We start from the raw sequence: 17,244 nt of genomic DNA on the forward strand, positions 1-17,244 counted from the left end.
TGATAATCAATGAGGAAAAGCAAATTTAGTTAGCGCTCTGGGCGCTGCTTAGTGTGACCAGTGTGCGCGCAGACAGGCCAAACATACCAAAAAATACCACTATACGCTTACAGTTTTTGGGCTCGAACTTATTTTATTTATCTACACAGAGAAAAATACATATATCATCTACCAACATATATTTAAAATGATGTATTAAAATATGCTTTAAAAATTATGATGACAAAGCATATACAATTAATAAGTGTGTTTGAAAGCGGTGGAACTCCCTTCCGAGCTTTAGGCAAACTAAACGCCTATCTAATTTAGCATTGTTTAAATATTAAAGTTATGAAGAATGCAAATGTATATTTTTCACCTACGCATTTCGACTTGACATCGAGCTGAATTTTTATTTCTGTTCAGCATATTTAAACGTCATTTCCTTCTTTTACAGATTGCTATGATTTCAAGGCGCTGAAGCCATGTGCTATAAGTGTTTAAGCGTGCAACTGACCGGTTAAATTGTCCATAGCTGAAATTTAACTACACCCTAACAACAACAACAGCAGCAGCACTTTTGCCTAAAATGTCAGCCGGGAATGGAAGAAAAACATAGCAGCAAACTGAATGAATTCAATTCGGAGTTCGGATTTGTTGTCACACAAATTGTTGGATAAAATGTGCAAAAGTGTGTTTGTCAAATTGTTTAGCCAAAATTATTTGTTTACCTAGTTATTCAGTGTAGCACGAGACTGTTTTCCCTTACACCCTAAAACACACATTTGGCTAAGTTGCACCGAAACATAGAACTGAGCCCGAAATTAAACCAGAAACTCGATCAATCGTTCAGCGGCAACGGATTAGCAATAAGAATTTAATAATTCTACGACAAATAGCCCGCCTTTTGACATTTGTACACATAACTACACAGCACACACTCACCAACACAAAAGTTCACATCAAAAAATTAAAAAAAGAAAAAAAATTAATAAAGTAAAGCAACAAAAAGGAAAACTCAAGGAGATGCTGCTCAAATTTCATACTTAATGTCAAAAAACAACGACGATCCCACAGAAATAAAAACAACAGCCAGAGCAGGAAAAGGAACAACAGGAATAACTGTAAGCTAGCGAAGAGCGAACCAGGGAGCGAGAGGACGAGATCATTCCTTACACACACACACCTGCCGTGTCGTCTCGTTCAGTCACCTGTAATCGAGTGGGAGAAAAATAGAGAGCAGCGGATCTCCCGTTACCGCATGTGCGACATGCGCGGACACTAAGTGAGTGTGAGTGAGTGCGCGTGTGCAAGTGCGTGCGAGTGTGCGCGAGTGTGGGCGGTGAGAGGATAATTCGCTCAATTCGCACGCATCCCACAGATCCCTCAGATCCTCCAGTTTGTGCAGCAAGCAGAACCCGCATTTCGGATCAAACCAATCGCCAAACAGCAAACAGTAACCACAACAACAACAACATCAGCAGCAGCGGTAGCCGATAAAAATTCATTATCAAAATTCACGGAAAAGACGATCCAGTTCTTGAGCCAAAATTCAAGAGAGATTAGCTAGGCGAAATGCAGCGACGTGAACGGCAAGCTAGGTGAGTTATGATTGTCCAAGCTTCCCCAGATTTCTTTGAGAAATTTTTATTAAATTTTTGAATATTTTTAAATTATAAGATTCTAATTTTTATATGTATCGAGATAAAGTCAAAATACCATTATCTAACTACAAAGCTGATCCGTAAAAAATATTACTGGCTTATTCAATAAGTAACTATGTTTTGCGACTTTCCGACCCCAAGCAACACTGAAATTGTGCGTAAAATCAATTGAATTGCGACTTTTTTTTTTACAACTTTGCATTGATAAACTCTAAGAAAACAACACTCTTAAGCAAGGAAAGTGTTGGTTGTTTCCATTAATTTCTACAAATACGTATCGTGCCTCTTGCTATCAGGCCTAGAAACGGGTGGATATTTTGATAGCGATAAGATTATGACTATGACAAAGTGTTTGCAAGTGTTTAGTTTTTTAAAATTATTAATTTTTATAGTTGATTAAACCTCGAATTCTTCAGAGCAATAGGTTTTTTAAACAATTTAAGACAAATTAATAATTTATGTCTTATTGATTCCTTCCTAATATCAGTGATCCTAAAAAGCAGATTTTAATTTCCTAACAAATACTGTACATTGCCAAAAGTTCAACCATCAGTTGAGTTTCGTATTTGTTGCTGCCTTTTACTTTGCCAAAGGATTTTATTTTTAGCAAAGAGATGTTTCTATTTAAACTTGTGTGTTTGAATTTATTTTATTTTCGCAAGTGTTCTTGCTGCTTTTGGTTTATGGCGTCTGCTTCTTGTCGCCTCTGGCACGCCAGTCGAAATAGGATGAAGAGCGTTGGGAAGGGGGTGAATAAAATGGTTTTTCAATCCAATACATAATACCCACAGATGTGGGTGCATAATAGATGCCCTTGCTGTTTGTGTAGAGAAGCGGGAAACGAAGTGCACACAACTCACGCACATTCTAAATATTTTATAGGCATTTTAGTTGATCGGCCTCCTTAAGTCAGGGTGACGGAAGGCACCTCATTCACCTTGAATATGGGTCCAAAGTTGTCGTAGCTGATGGTTTTACCTCCGGCTCGCTTATTGACATTTCTAGGTTTTTGTTTCTCCCAAATCCTCCTGTGAATGTGACTTTGTACGTGTGTGTGTTATAGTTTTTTATACGCACATTCAACTGCCATTGGGTCTTCCCAATGTTTACTGTCTGCATTTTCGGGTCTTCCAGCTATATTTACTCACACAAAGCACTTGTTTGCTCGTCGCCCAAGCGTTCCCAACATGCGACTTTTGGGCGCAGTTTATCAGATTGAGCCATTGTAGAATACCCTGTAAGACCAGGACCTACGATCCTTAAATGCTTGTAGATAAAGTATTTGTTTTTCGACTCTTTTCGAAATGACAAACGATTTGTTTAAATTACTTGCATAGCAAGCTAAAAATTAAACAACATAGTTGTAAGCTTCAGAAACAATCTCACAAACAAAAGTTTAAATTAAAAAATTAAATTTCCAAATGCGCCTACTTTTGCAAACACGGATTCTTCCAGCGAAAGGGGAATTTAAAATGTTTGTTGACCCGCTTATATTAAAGTAGGTTAAGTAATAACTGGTGATGATTGAGCCTTTTTGCTTCCATGTTTATCCAACAAAAAGTTAGAAAGAGCAAAACAGAAATTATGTTGCAACATTTATTTTACACGCCACTGACAGTAAATAATAAAAGAAATTGGAAAGCAACTAGCCAAACTAACGTAATTTTGTTGCTAGCCAACGAGCAAACTTACTCACACACGTCTAAATATTCACATTTCCACACATTTTAGATGGAGACAGCGAATGTAGCGTAAAACAAACTTTTTGTATTACTTTTTGTTATTTAATAGCCAAGCTGTTATGGAAAGAGGTCGGTGAAGGGGCGACGGGGATAACCTAAATTTTCATTTAGAAACGAGAACAGCAAGCGGAATAACATAGGCCACGCCAGTGCTGCCACCTGCCACCCATTGAGAAGGCTCTACAGTTGAGCTTTCCTAACTCAAACTGGCATTACTAACTCCGTTAATATAATATGAATATTTCTTCAAAAGTTATTTAAGTTATATTAAGTTTTCTAACTCCGAAATATCTGTTTATCGATTAAAATATTTTTTTTCAAGTAGAAAAGTATAAATAAATTGGAATTGGTTCAAACGTACATACGAATTTGAACCCAATTTCAGCCGAAGAGATTTCAGTATATTTTTTAACCCTAACGTTTTTTTCATATTCCGGAAACATATTTTATGAAATTGAATTAAAGTTAAAGCGATCTGCACTATTTCGTCTTGCAAATTTTCTTTCTCCCAAATTTTCTCAAAAAAGACAATTTTTGACTTTTTGATTCGAGTGTTTTAGTTAGGACAACTAACTGTATTGCCTAGAATTGGGAGAGAAAGAACCGCAAAAGGAAAGCCAAGTTGCGTGCGGCGAAAAGTAGCTCCTATAATAATAACACAAGAAAACGATGATGAAAAGCGAATGAAAGCGAGAGGACAACGGTGGGGAATGGACTGGGTGACCAGCGAGCAGCAGCTGTGGTGCCACATAAAAACAAGGAAAAAATTGCGGATTTAGCAATAATAATGTGGAATGTAAAGGCGAAACACACCGAAATAAAAAGCAAAGCTCGAGTGACCCATCAAACATTCGCACTCACACACATAAACCACGGCAGTATTTACCGGTGACGTCATTAGTCTGTCGTCAACTGTCAATCGCTGGCTTCTCTTTTTTATGTTTTGCTCCACAGAGAATAAGTAAATGGGTGACACTGCGTAGGGGTGTTTCTCTCAATGGGAGCCACAGAAAAGTCAAAAGAGCCCAACTTATTCCTGAAAATAAAAGAGAAAACCTAATGACCTACAACCGATAATGCCAAAGTAAAACAGCCTAAAGGCAACATACATTTGTTTTGGACCAATTGCTCTATAAGTTTATATATAAGTTTAAAATGCAGTCAACAAACTGGTCACAGCAAACTTATTGTGATTCCGGTTACTCGAAACTTCTTTCTTATCGATATTGTCCTAATTTTGATTTGCAATGATAAGATCAAAAACAAATTTACAAATGAAGAAAGATTTTAAACATTCTTCTTTGTTCTAAAATTGGTGCGATAAACACATCAGAAAATTCATGTGATATCTAACTGTGCTGAATGAAGAAAAAATTACAAATTAAATGCATGGAAAAGGGCAATGCCAGCAAAAGGCTGGGAAACAAAAAAAGCCAACAGTGTGAAAATTTCGTCTAATTAAATTAGATGCTCGAGTCTCATAAAAGGAAAAAGGCAAACGGGGGAGGAGTGCGCGTGGGTGAAAGTAAAAGCCTGTCAAACAAATCGATGGGATTTCACATACAAACAGCTGACACAAAGCTTTGACGGAGCCTCCTTTTTCTCTGCCAATTTTCATTTTGACACAGACGTTTGCGGTTGGATAAGTTTAAGCCTTCGGCAGTGAATCACCAGGTTATTTTGTCAGATGGTCAGGAACTTGAATCAGGAATGAAGTCCTAAGTGGAAATGTACGACATTTGATATTAAACTATAGTGTATTCTAGTTCAGTTTAAACAAATTAAATTTCAACATATGTATATGTTGCATTTAAACTTGAATTAAACTCTATTAAATAAACATGTTTTACCACAGGGCAGCTTTAAATAGAACCATCAAAAATTCTTTTCGAATTTCTCACTTTTCTGCACTCGAAATTTCAAGAGCAGCGCCATGAAGAAAAAAATGAAAAGGGACAAGTGCTGTTCAAGTAACTCGGCTGGCTTAAGTTCGCTTTTTTCTTTTATCTTACCACCCCCTAAAGCTGCCTCTCTACCGCTCTGTTTGCGTTAATTTTTCATCTTTGTCTCTATCATGGTGTCTGGAGTCGTGGAATTCCTTGAGCGGAGGAAAAAGCGGACTAACAGATTAGACGTGGCTTTGGCGAGGAGCATAACAAGTTGCTCGGGTCAAGTTTTGGTTTTGTTTGAGTTCCTTTTGTTTCCACCACACTCATGCGTTCTGTTCTGCGATTTTTACCAGGTATTTGTTGAGTGTCAGGAAAATACGGCAGAGGCAAAGTGAAAAATGTCTATATATTAAATATTTCTCAGAGTAATACAGCTTAATATTCCTCTAATAATTTATATAAAATATTCTTCAGTGTTTGCTGGCGACAGAGTGTGTCAAAGAAAGACTTAAGTCATTTTTAATGAACCGAATGAGTCGGCTTTGAGCCCTTTCCTCATATCTCTCTGTCCATCTCCTTCGTCTTAAGATTGTCTGTCGTATATTTCATTTACTTTATGCCCTTGCCTACTGATAATTAAGCAGCAACTGGTTTTTCCTTATGTCATTGAATTGGTTCTTGTCCGCTTCTTTTGTTTTCACTCATAATTGTTTTTAATTTTCGAAAACAAATAAATGTCGCAGGGAAAGCAAATATAAATTACATTTTAATTAATTAATTGCCTGGCCACCAAAGAAAACCAAAAGCAACAGTAAATGACACATGTGTATACACTGTAGATTCTACAGTCATCTCCCCCAGCTATTCGCCATCTCTGTCGCGCCTCTGCAATTGAGGTCAAATGCGTAGTCGCATATCAACTGCAGTAACCTCTGAGCGAGATAGAGAATCGAAGAGAGAAAGAGAGAGCTCAATAACCCCAAAGTCCAAGTTGTTGCTCGAGTTTTGTTTTGCTGTTTCTTTACTTCGATAATTACACCAACCAAATGCACACATCTTGTGTAGCTGGCCATATCGATGTGCAGCTAAAAAAAAAACCATTCGATTGAAGGTTAAATCACTTGGGAGGCTTAAGTAAATATTTAATCATTTAATTATGACCGGCGGCATTATCAGTATAGATGGTTAGATAAAGTGTACGCTTGTACGTATACGCTTTAAAAATACAAATTGATTTATTCAACCCCTGGCATAGCAAATCCCAAATAAAGCCAAGCGTTTGAAAAAACTTATTAGCCGGATAAAAAATGAAATAGAATTTCTATTATATTTTCTTTGAGATATTTAACGCTCTGGAACCCACTGTGTTAAATCCATGGGCTTTTCTGTTAACATACACTGTTACCACAGCAGGCATACAGCTATCTCGCTTATCGCCGTTTATGCATGGCACGACGGCATGAGTCACTCCCCCACTCACACCTCCTGCCCCTGCTCCATCACCACCCTCTTGCTCACTCTCATGGGCAGAAGCTTCACAGTTGCGACTGCGCTTCAAAGAAATTTCCATTGAGCCAAAGCCGGAGATCGGAGCCTCTCTTTGCCGGCTTGGTTTGGTTCACTTCTTCAGCTTCTCGTTCTTGGTGCTCCATACTCCACCACATTTGTGTGTGTGTGTGTTTGACAGGTGCGTTTTGTTTGTGTAACGAGTTTGCTTGCGATAGTTTCGGCCTCTGACGCATGAACGCTTCCTGTCTCTGTCACTCATCATTATCAGTTTGTCGTTCACTCTCGCACATCTGTATTGTGGTTCCTTCTTTCCCCCACAGTGACAAGAACTACAACGTTAAGCAGCAGCGGCATGAAGAATAATTACATACTAATACAAACTGCTCATTTGCCGCATTTTCACACGCTCACAAGTGTTTTTACTTCGTCCTCTCTCTGTCGATTGCTGGGCTTCTCTCTTCTACACTCAGAAAAAATTCAGACCTTTATAAATATAAAAAAAGGTTTAATATGACCGCTTAAATACATTTTTATCATACCATGGATAATGTGTGAACCAAAAATAACACGATAAATATCGACGTGTTGCACTTTTAAATAAAATGTTAATTGAGTTAGATTCAAATGATTTTCTAAATTTTTCAATACAACATATTTAATGTTGGTACGTATTTAAATAGTACATTGGTATATTCGAAGAAATATTTTTGTTTCAGTATGGACGGCATTACATGTAGTGACAAAAGTTATTAAAAAAAATACTTGTTTTTCCCTTGGTACTTTTCAAAATGAAAGCTTTTGAGTCCCTGTCGGTTTCAAAAAAAATATAAGGAGTTTTTGTAGGGATCCTCAAACAATTTTTATGCGTTGGGCATGTTGTTAAATAAACGTAGGCTATACGACTTTTTGAAAACCTATATCGTTATTTTCTTAATTTTTTTTTCTGTGTATTGGGTTCTTCCTCGCTCTCTCGCTCTCTCTCTCTCTCTCTCTTTCTCTCTTTCTCTCACACTGCCTTTGCAATCTTGTGTTCTTTGTCCGGAGCTCACTTGATTTTCGATCGTTTGGCGCGGCAGTTGTCATTCCGTCTATTCCGCCGAATTAGTTTTTTCGCAACTCTCTCGCAAATCTCGCGGTGCAGTATCTGTGAGAAGTCGTGGTGTGTAGTGCGGCGTTAATCGCTTTATCGCTGTGACGTTGAATAATTTGTGTTTGCTCCAGTTTCCCTTAAAATGATTCTGAATGCAGCCACGTTTTTTACACTCTTGTTGCGCTTCGTTTAAACGTGTGTGTGTGTGTGTCAAAAGTTGGAGAACAAAATAAATAATGGCCTGGAACAAAACAGAAAAGAGTTGTGGCTGTCAAACTGTTTCTAAACACCTCTCTTATCTCTATTTCTATCTTCTTTGACAGTCTGCCACAACTGGAGAATTCTTTCTCCGCTCTCAGCTGTGTGTGTATCTTTTAGTTTTTGAGTCAGCTGTCTGTGCTTTATTTTTCCATCTTCTGCACAACTTTAACGAGTTTGGATTTTTTTCCCCCTTTCCTGTATTTTTTTTAAGTACTATTCTTAGCTCGCTCGCACTTTTTCTCGTTTAGCTGCACACTTTGTTTACTGTTGCTGTTGCTTTTGTTGCTGTTTGGAACTGCCTGTTTGTACACCGGCAACATAAACTGGTTTTTCGAGTTATTTATGACTTTTTTCCACAATTTATTTTGCCTACCTTTTTGGTATCTGTATCTGCTGCCTCTCCTCTCTCTCTCTTTCGCACTCGCACTCCTTTGTCTTTCAGACTTTTGACCTGCAAATGAAAAGTAGAAAAAAAGTGTTTAAAAGCAGTTTGTTGGGGGCGCTTTTGGGTCTCTGACTTTGGCTTTAATTTCGTAATGTGGCGAAAGTTGAGCGGATTTTTCGCATGTTGCAGCATATTTTTTTGATCTTTCTCTCTCCTCCACTCGTTCTCTCTGCTCGCATGAACACACTCACACAGTGACAAAGCGCAGCGGATATGGCAAATTAAAAACATTTTCCAGTTGGGATTTAATAATAGTACGCGGAGAGCAAACACTAAAATAGTTATAATAACAATAATAATGAAATGTGCTTCGAGTGTAAAGAAAAGAAAGCGGAAAAGTGATTTAAAAAAAGGTTACAAAACCGTAATAAAATTAATTTTTATTTGTTAATTTTCAACCCAACCAGATGTGCAATAAATGTGCTAAAATTGTGTAAATCCAAGCCATGCAGCTAGTTAAACACTTATAACAAAGGCAGCAAAAACACGTTCTCAAACACAACAGCATTAAAACAGCAACAACAACAAATATAACAACGAAGAGTGAACGGCCGCAGAGTCAACAACAGCTGCTCACAGTTTTGCAGCCACTGAGCGTCGACGATCCCCCGCGACGCTCTTCCTCTTCCAATTCCACGGGATTCCATGCATGAGGCCCTCTCGCCATCTCGCTCACACTGAAAGCACCGTTCCACGGAGTTCGCCGGGTTAGTTTTCATATTTTTATCGGTTTCTTGTCGGATTTCCCTGGCTGCGGCTGCCGAACATTGCCCACTTGTGTTAAACACATGTTAAGAGCACAGTTTCGAATAAGTTAAACTAAAAGGGTTGTGTGAACGGTGACCAGAATTGTGTTTATCGCAGGGAATTACCTTGGAAATGGAGAGATAGTATCAGTGTGTCTTGCTTTAACTTATAATTGGAGAATACACCGCGAGGTTAAATGGGTAAATGTAAAATGACTGCTACTCTGTATTGACTTTTCCCGGCCTTCGGTTTGGCAATCGACTGACAGACATGCCGATTAAAGAAAAATAAGAAAAAACGTAAAAATGCAATTGCTCAAATTGCAATGGCCGCGACATTGAACTCGGACAGAAGCTGCAAACATTGCAGCAAAAAACAAAGCCAAAACCAAGGAAACAAAACTTCTGTTGGCAACGCAAACGCACGTGAGGTTTTTCAATGTCGAAAAGGCCACGCCCCCGTCAATTCCCTAACGCCCACTCATGGCGGAAGGAAGGAATCAAGCGTAAATAATGGCAAAACTGGCGGTAGAGGGGTCTGTCGGGGTGAAGGAGACTCTGTGATTAGGGTTCTCTCGGGGTTACTTTTGCCCCTTCTAAACTATCCGATAGGTTGAGCCATACAGGAAGAAAACACTAGAAAGCAAATTACCGACAGTTTTACTGACACCCAAGCACTCTTACTATACCTACCATACGGTGGCGGTCAGAATAATAGCCCCGAAAATCCTGATTCTTTTTGATTTGTACCGTGTAAGCTTACAGTTTTAAAATAGTCGATGTTGACCTTAAACTCGGCAAAAACATATTACCTGCTTTGAATCTTAAAAAAGATTTATCAAGTGCACTTTCGACCACTTTACAGCTTACAAAACATAAGTACATTCTAATTATACTAATTTCCCTTCATCCAATAATATAGAAATGAATTGACAATTTTTTTTGTAAAATTGTACTTAATTATAAAAATGCTAATTCGTATTCTAAAACTTAATTTGTATTAAGCAGAACAATATGAATAAAGATAACAGTTTGAAAAATTGCTTTGCTTTTCCGTACTCATATGCTGATATTTTTTAAAACAGATTTGTTCATCACTTTGCAAAGAACAGATATTCCGCACTTTTATTGTGACATATTTGTGCTAGTATTCCAGCCACATTTGTAATTAGAACTGTTGGTTTGGTGGGCGGTAATGCTGCACGGATATATTTGATTGGATTTGCATAGCTTTTGGCTTTTGCACGTGTCCGAGCTGAGGTTAAACTAATTAAAGGCTGCGCCACAGACGCACACAGATGATACCCAACGCAGATGGCCCACAAACAGGATTTTCGGTAGGAAGGGGGGTTAGATTTCATATTCAATGTTAATCTAACATGCAAAGGTCAATCGGCCGTTGAGGCGCCCCCATACAGGCACACAAGCCGACATGCACACACATTGCGCATTTTTCTATTAGAGGCTGTGGCGTTGATAGACTACGTCGTCAATGGAATTGTTGTCTATGCCGCTGGAAGTGGGTTGAGTGACGTGCAGGCCCAGCCCCAAGTCTGGAGGCACGGTGGGGTAACTTGTCAAATGTGAACTTAGAAAATAATTTTCCTAAAATGGTTTTAAAGCTTTTAATTGAATCTATTGTAAAAAGTGATGGAAGATAACAATATAAACAATTGGGATCTGAATTTAAAGAAAAAGTATTATCTCCATTATCATGAGCTGGCTTAAAAGAATTATTCTAATTAGTTAATTGATAAATAACAACAATTATAAATGTAGACCCAATTTACTTGGGTTTGCTGTGAGTTAAGTATGAAATAAAACTAAAGAGAAAGATAGAGTGATAATAGACTGGGTTAAGAGCAGCAGTGATATTTTATTCAATAGCCTATTGCTTATGCTAATTAATTTTGAATGATTCGTGCTATGGCATTAATAAATTCCATGATGCCACCCATTGTGCAAGGTGCAGTGGCGCCCTCTCCGGATATCCTCCCACTTTTTGCTGCGCTTGTTTCCCCACTCTCTTTTTACACACTTGCCACTCGTTCATTTCAACTTGCCTATTGTCTGACGTAGCTGCTAATCAAGGCGCGCTTATCTAGCCGACTTGTGTGTGTGTGTGTTTGAGTTCTCAAGTGTTTCGTAGTGTGTGCAAGGCTCTCTCGCTCTCTTCGCTTATCAGTTTTGATAGGTCAGTTGGAGTGATGCGAGGCGGAGAAGGAAGAGTGTGTGTGTTCATTTATGTTATGCGAATCAAATGCTGTCATTGTAGTTTTATTTGTAGTTGTTGTACTTCACAGAACCGCTTTTGCCTTTTAAAACGTCAAATGCCATTGAAAATGGATATTGACACGTTACGTTATGTCGCTATGCTGGGCGTTTTAGCCATTCGATTACGAGTCAATTACCAACAACATTGCTGCAATAACAACAATCACATTAATAATAACAAGTGAAATCGTATTTGTAACATAATTCCAATTGAGCTGATTAATCCACACAGCGAATGTATTTACACTTTTACTCATTAAATCTAAATACATTTTTCGTGTTATTTATTTAACTTTACTTTAACAACTGTTAACGTATGTGTTTATAAATTTAATTTAAGCAATAACAATGCAAAGAGTTGTCAAATCTGGTTTTTGGTTATCGAATGTATGTAGAAATAAAGAAATATTTTAGTTTCAAGTAAAATTTCAGGTGAACGTCAAAAAATTTGTTGGTTCTTGTTGTTTATGTAAGCAAAGGTCTCAAAAACAACCCTTGACAATATTTCTCAACGTGAAATAAGCTTTATTATTTTGATTTAATTAAAAAAAATAACATTTTTATAACAATTAAGAGTATCTCTTCTGATGTTTGAGTTGCTTGTATACGTTTTCAATTGATTTGCATAATTGAAATTCAATTGCTCGTGATAGCAATTATAATGAAATTGTTTGTTTATATAAATAGAAATTGCAGCAACAAATCAATTGTAAGCCTTCAGAAGACGGAAAGAGAGAAAAACAAGTGCTGCATAGCGTCTCCAGCTGATAAGTCCCCCCCCCATAAACACACACAAAGTAACAATTATAGACACCAGCACTTATCACTCGATTTTCTTTATCATTTGTTTATTTTTAAGCGCCATTTGCTTTCTTTGATTGCTTATGTAATTTCCCCCAAACTTTTTGTTAATACCTAAGGGTTTTTTTTTTGGGGCTTCTTGTATAGGTGGGTTTTCTGAGCTTTAATTGAATTTACAATTATGCGTGTTAGTCACAGTTTAGGAGCCACTGAGTCACCTGGATTTCCAATCAATATTCCGTCAAATTATGAGATGTTCCTTGCGGTTTTCTCTTTCTCGCCTAGGTACACCGAAAAAAGGAAACTCGACATCAAACCAAATAGAAATTGATATTATTTTGATTTGATTTTTATATTTATTTATGTAAATGTACAGTATAGTGCTTCTGCTTTTGGTAAACAGACGCCATTCCCTAGCTTGAAAAACATCAAATTTAAATGTTTTAAAAAACTGTATAAAATTATGCGTACAATTATAATACATACATTTTTCTTTCTGTGTCACGATTGTTGTTGTCGCTAATGTTGTGGGATTCTAATTGGGATTTTCCGCTGTTTGCGGTTTCTGCTATTGCCGTCATCAGCGCAGGTTCTTTGTGTTCTCTGTTCCCTGTTTTATTTCTCTCCTTTCCCCGCCCTTTTTTCTTTGAGTCGGATTTGTGTTCAATTTACACTTGATTTATTTATGAGCCACACACAGATACAGATACGAGTGCCACCAGACACTCACACACTGTCACTGGGGGTGTGAGTAGTGAGTGAGTTTGGTCAACCCACTTTGTACATAATTGTATTTTTAGCGCTTGGCTTATTTTTAATTATCGATTTTGTTTCCCACACGTCCAAACGCAGCAAACCCAAATAAAAAAATTTGAATATATGATTTTTCTTTATTCAAAACTCAATATAAATATTTTAGAAGATAAATCTATGAAGTTTCTATTCAACTTTTAACTTGTATACATACACTCGAATATCGAATGCTTATTGAGCTGTACGTATTAACCCCTTGCCGTCAAGGAAACCGCTTTGCCAAACCCCAGCTGCGATTTCCAGCCGAGAGCCTTTTTTCTTACACTCTGATTCATAAAAAAATAAAGGTAATCTTTAAGAACGACCGGCAACGACAAAATGAGAACTCGTTTTCAGACGAGGCCACAGGCAGTGGCAAGAAGCAGAAGGCGTAGAAAGCCAAGACCCGACCCCAAAAAGTAATGAAAACAAAAACAAAAAAGAAAAACATTACGCGGAGACCAACCAAATAAAAATGGTTTTAAGTGGGGAGCCAGATATAGCGAAGAAGTGGAGACAAACGGCGATCGATCGATGGACATTCAGCCATTTATACGTTAATACCCGTTCATATGTACACAGAAAGATACACTTGTGTGTGTGTGTGTGTGTGTGAACCAGTTTTGCCCCCAGGATATTAAGCTATAAAACAGTCAAAGCAATAACAAGAAAATCATGAAAAATAAGACTTGTCGAGGTAACGAATACTCCAGTAAAGCTAACCAACTAGAAATACCCGACTAATTAGTATTTGATACATGAGAGATATTTTGTTTTCATTTCGCAGAAGAAATCCACCATGAAAGACCAGTGCATCGTCAATTAATATAATACCTTTTTGGTGAACCAATGTATATGCAATTGTATAGTGGCTCTGTTATGGTGGCAGAAGGAACTTGTAATCGAATCGAATTCGAACTTGTTTCTGATTCACTTAGCCGCCTGCTGAATCCCCTTGGCTCTTGCCCACAGCAACTTACTCTTTAATTGTTATCGGCGGTTTTTAGTCTTTGTGATTTTTTTTATTACAGACCCGCTTAACGGTACAATTATCGGTTGAGTGTATGTTGTTATTGCCTCTCTTTCGACTTCGCAAAGAAACTTGTGGGCAGATAAGATTTTCCGACTCCCGTTCTCGCAGCTGGCAAATAATCGCCAACTGGCAGACTGAAATTAGATGAAAGTTGAAATTATGGAAACTGCAAGGGAGGGGAAGGTGAAAAGGCGGTCATGGAACGAGTAGGAATACCCAATAATTTCCTGTTAATAGACTTGGGTGGAGCGGTAACCAAGACTGAGATTCAACTTCCCATCAGATAACCAATTGAATATTGCTATAACTAACTACGTTATATGCTTGAAAAGATTTGACAACATGCAATTTGTGTCATTTGGTATTGTGTAAGATCGGCTGCATTAACTTTAAGATCGGCTGTGCAAAGTGAGTTTGATTTGTGTAAAATTGGACACTAGAAATTATACTATTAACACTATTATTAGTTCGATGATGGATACTAAAAATACCACAGAACCATTTTTAATATTGAGATGATGTGGAAATTATTAAAGCTTACTATTTACGATATAAACAAATTAGAGTAAAAATCTATTTCACTTACTTTGAAAGCCATTTCGATTTATTTACTCACTTATTTTGTTTATATATTTTCGTCTTACGATAAATATATAAACATGCCGATAGTCATTTCTTTATTAAGTTTTCATTCATACTTTGTATTATTTGACATATTAGACTGATTTTTTGCCTTAATTTTTTTCCATTTGCGATATATTATCTTTGAGAACGACACTTGCTGTAAACAGCAACAAAACAGAATGCATCGTAACCCTTAGCACAATTAAGTAAATATTGTAAAGCTGTACTACGAATTAACCCCGACGACATTGAACTAAATTTTGCAACAATAAAAAGCATGAGAACATAAAAGATCTTTCAGAGGCCACACCCATCCCGAGCTGCAACAAAGCAAAGCCTTTTGTCTTAATCAAACATATTTCAGTTGTCTGGCCATGAGTCACTCCACTACAATCCAAACCACTCGACACGACTTCCCCAACTCCCCTTGTAGTAATAGTTACGGCTGAGCGAGCTCTCCATACATGTGGCCATAACCAGCAGCTAGTTCTCTATTCCCTTTGCCAAGTCCTACAGTTAAACAGAAACTTACCTGGCCTACACAGCTCGATTCGAATCGATTTTTGTTTTGTTTTGTTTGGTTTTGTTTTGTGTGTGTGCCGTTCTACTTAAAAATGCAGAAAGTTTTTGTGTCATTGTCCTGCGTGTTTTTTCACGGGGACAAGAATAAAAACTTATTTATGGAACTGTTGTAACGAACACAAACAGGATTATAATTACTGTTTTGAGGGAAAGGTTTTTGAACTTTTGTACTTGAATTTCATGTCGTAAATTGTTTAGGTCCGTATACCCGGAGCATTTTGGTCATTTAAAATTAAATGTTGCGCAAATATTTATCCCTTTCAAAACATATGAAGGAGGAACAGTATGTACCTACATATCTAGTACTTCAATAACTGATCTTACTTGCAATCGAAAGTTAGCTATTTGTATTTTTTAAGTTGCTTGACATTAAATGCTGGGTGCTTATAATATATCCTGTGTTAAGAGATTTAAAGCGATTTAAATGAGAGGTTGCTCATAATCCCCAGACCTATGAAATGTTTATTTTATTGCAATCAACTTGTTACTTATCGATTTCCGTTCCCTTTCTTTGCAGTGGCGGTGGCCCACAAACGACAACTGCCGGTGCATCCGCTGGTAATGTGGCAAATGCCACCACAGCCCTAGCCGGTGGTAAAAGCTCAAGCAATAACATGTATTCCACCCGCCAATCTGTAAGCACCACAACCGGTGTACTTATGGTCGGACCAAATTTTCGTGTCGGTAAAAAAATTGGCTGTGGTAATTTTGGCGAATTGCGTTTAGGTAAGTACAAAAGTATTTTTTGATTTATACAATCAATCAATTTTAAATGTTTGAAAATCATTTGTTAATGATGTGTACAATGTTCATGGATTCTTGTTAGTTTTATTGGGTTAATCATATAATCTAATGTTATCTAAAACTTGATTTCTATAAGATAAGCAGTTTAAGCTACCGAATTTAATTGCATTAAATTCTAAAACTTATATAAATTTATTTTTGTTTTTAATTTCTTTCGGCTGAGCGAGAAATAAAAAACATAACTAGAGCTACAGGTTTTAAAATAATTTCGATTATACATATGTAAATAGAATCTGGATTTTAAGTCCTGAAGGGCAAGGTATTTGTACACAGTTTTTCTAACCTATCATCGTTCGTTTTTTTTTACCGACTGATTATATTTCTGATCATCTATACAAGAAAATCAATAACCGAAACTGAACCAGGAACGGAATTCTACTCAAATAACTTGCTAATGATAACGATAAAGTTTATGATTCACAGCCAGACTGGGTACCTCCCGCCACCCCGTTTACCATTTCCCTTACCCAAATTTTGCTGTTGGCATGCAAATAATGTCGCGTTTGGGGCTCTCGGTGTTCCCTTTCTTCTTACTTTTTCGTTGGCCACTTCCTTTCGGCGGGCATTCCTTACCAGGTCTGTTAACCACAATGAGAACAGATCCCCACTCCTTTTCACTTGCTACGAGAGTGCACAATACAACAAAAAAATGCCATTCCATTCCGCCATCTGTTTTCTTGGCGTTGTCGTCGTTTTGGCTTTGTTTGCTAAATGCGCTTTTATAAAGTTGTTTCATACAGGTCCCGCCCCTCCTGCCGTTGTATGTTTTTTTTTTCCTTTTTTTTTTCTTTCTTTTTTTGGGCCTGCCACTTCCTTTTGTGCATTTGTTGTCATATTGCCAACAGGTAGTGCTATGTATACTGTCTAGCTAATTTTCAGCCGGCGGTGGCAGTGCTGGCAAAACTGTAATTATCATGCTCTCTCTTTCTCAGCCCCTCATTCCGTCTCTTTCAGCAGGTCTGAGTCGTGCTTTTTCTTTGTTCCTCCTCAGCATCTCGAGACTTTTTGT

General features: G+C 37.5%; 1 protein-coding gene across 14 annotated transcripts in view; it reads left to right on the forward strand.

The window, feature by feature from the left end:
* The window catches only part of LOC108135077 (casein kinase I), a 30,058-nt gene that overhangs the window by 778 nt on the left and 12,036 nt on the right, over nt 1-17,244 (forward strand). For 13 of the 14 annotated variants that reach the window (XM_017255633.2, XM_017255636.2, XM_017255639.2 and 10 more), the window contains exons 2-3: nt 437-1,580; nt 15,949-16,157. In XM_017255633.2, the coding sequence (XP_017111122.1) occupies nt 1,555-1,580; nt 15,949-16,157 (235 nt within the window). In that variant the 5' untranslated portion in view covers nt 437-1,554. Of the gene's footprint in view, nt 1-436; nt 1,581-7,830; nt 7,943-8,986; nt 9,287-15,948; nt 16,158-17,244 lie in introns of those variants that run through there. The other variant, XM_017255640.2, reaches the window with a different exon arrangement.

The sequence above is a fragment of the Drosophila elegans genome, unplaced genomic scaffold (assembly GCF_018152505.1).
Source record: "Drosophila elegans isolate 14027-0461.03 unplaced genomic scaffold, ASM1815250v1 contig_476, whole genome shotgun sequence".
Lineage (NCBI taxonomy): Eukaryota > Metazoa > Arthropoda > Insecta > Diptera > Drosophilidae > Drosophila > Drosophila elegans.